This window comes from Bison bison, unplaced genomic scaffold (assembly GCF_000754665.1).
Source record: "Bison bison bison isolate TAMUID 2011002044 unplaced genomic scaffold, Bison_UMD1.0 scf7180017864485, whole genome shotgun sequence".
Classification (NCBI taxonomy): Eukaryota; Metazoa; Chordata; class Mammalia; order Artiodactyla; family Bovidae; genus Bison; species Bison bison.
In genome coordinates this window covers 585043-587745 of record NW_011495045.1, presented here as the reverse complement: position 1 = coordinate 587745, position 2703 = coordinate 585043, and the positions used below count along the sequence as shown (strand labels likewise).

At 33.4% G+C, this 2703-nt stretch overlaps 1 protein-coding gene across 3 annotated transcripts in view; it reads right to left on the bottom strand.

Annotated features, from left to right (window-relative positions):
• Positions 1–2703, bottom strand: part of ELMOD1 (ELMO/CED-12 domain containing 1) — an 86590-nt gene that overhangs the window by 20875 nt on the left and 63012 nt on the right. For all 3 annotated transcript variants that reach the window (XM_010862825.1, XM_010862826.1, XM_010862824.1), the window contains one exon: positions 1848–1981. In XM_010862825.1, the coding sequence (XP_010861127.1) occupies positions 1848–1981 (134 nt within the window). The remainder of the gene's footprint in view (positions 1–1847; positions 1982–2703) is intronic.

Here is a 2703-nt window from a genome sequence, read left to right as displayed (position 1 = left end):
GAAAAGGCATGGGTGATTATTAAACCTCTTTTAAATTTAAATTTAAATTTAAATTTAAAATAAAAGCAAAGATCTAGGGGGAAAATGGGTGCTATTAAAAATGTATTTTAAAACATGGGGAATGGAAGCAAAATTTTCTAATAACTGTAAATTGATTATGACCTTTAAAATTGTATAAAATATTTACCATCTTAAGAAAAGGCATGGGTGATTATTAAACCTCTTTTAAATTTAAATTTAAATTTAAATTTAAAATAAAAGCAAAGATCTAGGGGGAAAATGGGTGCTATTAAAAATGTATTTTAAAACATGGGGAATGGAAGCAAAATTTTCTAATAACTGTAAATTGATTATGACCTTTAAAATTGTATAAAATATTTACCATCTTAAGAAAAGGCATGGGTGATTATTAAACCTCTTTTAAATTTAAATTTAAATTTAAATTTAAAATAAAAGCAAAGATCTAGGGGGAAAATGGGTGCTATTAAAAATGTCAGTTTTTTTCTTTTAAAAACATATCACTACCCTTCCTAGGAACAACCTACAAGGATTCCTTTTTTCTTGAAAATGAATGGCTACAAATGACCTAATTTAAGCATGAAAAAAATAATGAGGACAATTATTAAATCACATAAACATACAAAAACCAGGAGTTAAAATGATAGTTAAAAATATAGAGATAAAGCCAAGAAAAAAAAAGTTTGATCACTAACAAAGGAACTAGGGCACCAACTCCTCCCTCTGAAAACTGGTAACTTATTTACTTGAGCAGCTAGCCTGCCTGTATTTTAGAGAAACCAAACAACCATATTTAATAAAAGAAACTGTCTTTACAGAATTCCAGCCAAAAACTGTGGGAAGAATAACAAAATTAGAGAAGCATTCTATGTACAATTAATTGGTTCAGTGACGATCACTGGAGGAAATGGTTAAATGGCTAGATGGCAATGGAGCCATCAGGCTGTGATCCTCTGATTCATCTCAGCATAAAACTGAGAGTGGGGATGCGACACTCTCAACATGAACCTATTCAAGTGTTCCCGAATATCTCTTATTTTCAAGAAATACCGGGATGGGTACAGATGCAAACAGACAAATATAGACTGTGGGACATTTTATAGTACTGGAAAGTTGACCTAGATTCTTGTATGAGTTTAATGACATGACTGGGAGTGCAAAAGGAGAGGATAGAGGGGGAGAAATTGCTTGAATTAAAAAAGACCAGAAAGATAATCATTAAGTGCAATGCATAGATCTTACATGGAACTGGATTATGACAAACCAGCTATAAAAGACATTTTTGAAAGAACTAGGAAATTTGAATATGGTCAGGATATAGATAATACCAAGAAATCATTGTTAATTTTGTTAGGTGTAATAATGTCATTGGGGTTAATGTTAAGGTAATATTCATGTCTTCTAAAGCTACATATTGACATATGAGACTGAAACTACAAACAGTATAAGATTTTCATTAACATAATTCTACCAAAAAAAAAAGTGCTGCAAGTATTTCAAAATGTCAATAATTACTAAATCTGGATGATCAGTATAAAGGGGATTCTTTATAATCTTCCCTCTGTTTTTGTATACAACTGAAATTTTTCGTAATAAATAATTAAAATAAATTTGAGACTTGTTTAAAAGAATGCATGAAGTTTGCCAGATAAAAGGAAGATGGTAGTAGTTTTTTAAATTTTATGAACCTGAGTTGAAGTCAGAGGACTTGAATGTTTACTTGGAGTCTTCTGGGAAGTAGCTTCTAGGACTAATAACTCAACTTTGACATTTCTATATAAGGAGGCCAGACATAACTTTAAAGCTCAACCATTCTTCATTTTACTTACTGCAAATTGTACAGTCCCAAAAGTCCCATTCCTCGGAAATCTGTTTTAGGATCATCACCTTGGAAACCAATTTCACACCATTGCTTAGAAATCCGGGACTCCAGTGGAGTATTGGGCTTCAAGAATTTCCATAACTGAAGACAAGGAAAAAATTAGCTTGTTAATATACACACATATAATACTATTTCTTACTGGCTAAAATTTAGTAAACTACACTATTAAGAAGAACTTTGGAAATCTGAATATATGCAAGTATATTACAATTGCAGATCTGATTATCTTTCAATTATCTATGACAATAGCTCTCAAAGTATGACTGAAAGACTCCTCGAGGGAGCCTAAGACGTTTCCAGGAAGCCTGGGAAGCAAAAATTATTTTGTAATAGAACTAAGAGGTCAGTTGTCTTTTCACTCTCATCTTCTCATAAAAATACAGTGGAATTTTCCAGAGGCTGAATGACATGTGATGATGTCATTGCTCTGAAGGCAATGGAATGTATACTTGTGTATATTTTAGTGTTTTTAATCTTTCTGTTTTAGTTCCTAGTCAGTGATAGGTTTATGTGTATATGTGTGTATCAGTTCAGTTCAGTTCAGTCGCTCAGTCGTGTCTGACTCTGCGACCCCATGAATCGCAGCATGCCAGGCCTCCCTGTCCATCACCAACTCCTGGAGTTCACTCAAACTCACATCCATTGAGTCAGTGATGTCATCTAGCCATCTCATCCTCTGTCATCCCCTTCTCCTCCTGCCCCCAATCCCTCCCAGCATTAGACTCTTTTCCAATGAGTCAACTCTTCACATGAGGTGGCCAAAGTACTGGAGTTTCAGCTTTAGTGTCATTCCTTCCAAAGAA